Raw genomic sequence first — 1,197 nt, 5'->3', positions numbered from 1 at the left:
ATATAACATTGCCATCATTAAAAAATAAAATTGAATTTTACCACAGATTAAAATACCATGATTCGACAGGAATCGCTGAAGTTACCTCTATCCGTAGACAATTTATTTGGCGGGAATAAAAGTATTCAAGTTTTTACTACAGTTAACAAAAAGGCGTTTTATTTTATTCAAATACACGCTTCCTTTAAAATAGTAGGCTAAAAACTATCTTTAATTTCATTTAATTTCTTAGGTAGGCTAGGTGTTCCAAATAAATTGTCTTCGTACTATTCAATGAGATGCATTTTACTACTGCAAAAAAGGAATGTTATGTTCAGGGTATTTATTACAGATACCGTTTACGATTGTTTTATTTTATCTAGGTAAGTATAGGTATTATGAGGTTTCTAATAATGATGTACATTATTCCAGACAAGACAGACAAGTAAAGCTGAAACTGGATGTAAAGCATTCTGATATTATTATTTAGCAGGCCAGATCTTTGGCCCTCGCGGTGTAATATCTACTTTTGTACTTGGGTTCTTAATAGGCGAATTATAAGATTTGCAACTTCCTATTTTTTCGTGTAGGTACTGCTAACTATAATAATCCAAGTCTCTGCTTATCCCTAAGGCATAATAGAACTCTGTACCTACATTAAAGTAACACTTACCGTTGTTAAACATAATAACTCATTCAAACAAGTCATCGAGCTGTAAAATACTCGTAGTAGTGTTCGCGCCAGTTCAAAAGCGCGAAAGCGGCTCGCGCACGCGCACTCGTCCAACCGAGCTTGCGCGCCTTAGAAAAGTTTACGCGGGAAAACTGTTCAGATAAAAATTCGCGGTAATAAAATCATTATTTAAAAGTTTTAATAATTTGAATACTAAAAGATAAAATTGAAAATGTTAAGAATAAACAAAAAAGTTTTTTTTTTTTATTTTGCAAGAAAAAAAAATCTTATTCTGATTTTGAAAATTCATTCTTCCATTTTCTTTTGCTTACCAAGAATGGTTTGAGAGAGTGCAAAAATTGAATTATAATTAAAAAGTATGGTGTTTCAGCAGACATGGCTTCCACAGCCATGTGCGCGCGACTCCTGGCGCTTCTGGCTTTGGTGGTGGTCACAACATCACTCACATTGGACGAAGGTATGTCACATGAAATTATTTCAGTGATCATTAACACCCAAACTTGAGCAGCGCCATTAAGTAACTT

At 33.8% G+C, this 1,197-nt stretch overlaps 1 protein-coding gene across 3 annotated transcripts in view; it reads left to right on the top strand.

The window, feature by feature from the left end:
- The window catches only part of LOC124638116 (cartilage oligomeric matrix protein), a 33,357-nt gene that overhangs the window by 3,756 nt on the left and 28,404 nt on the right, over positions 1–1,197 (top strand). The window contains exons 1-2 of one of the 3 annotated variants that reach the window (XM_047174974.1): positions 682–825; positions 1,047–1,130. In XM_047174974.1, the coding sequence (XP_047030930.1) occupies positions 1,049–1,130 (82 nt within the window). In that variant the 5' untranslated portion in view covers positions 682–825; positions 1,047–1,048. Of the gene's footprint in view, positions 1–681; positions 826–1,043; positions 1,131–1,197 lie in introns of those variants that run through there. The other 2 variants (XM_047174975.1, XM_047174976.1) reach the window with 2 other exon arrangements.

This window comes from Helicoverpa zea, chromosome 17 (genome assembly GCF_022581195.2).
Source record: "Helicoverpa zea isolate HzStark_Cry1AcR chromosome 17, ilHelZeax1.1, whole genome shotgun sequence".
NCBI classification, from domain to species: Eukaryota; Metazoa; Arthropoda; class Insecta; order Lepidoptera; family Noctuidae; genus Helicoverpa; species Helicoverpa zea.
The sequence above is the reverse complement of the archived record's forward strand: the minus strand, read 5'-3'. Positions and strand labels throughout refer to the sequence as shown.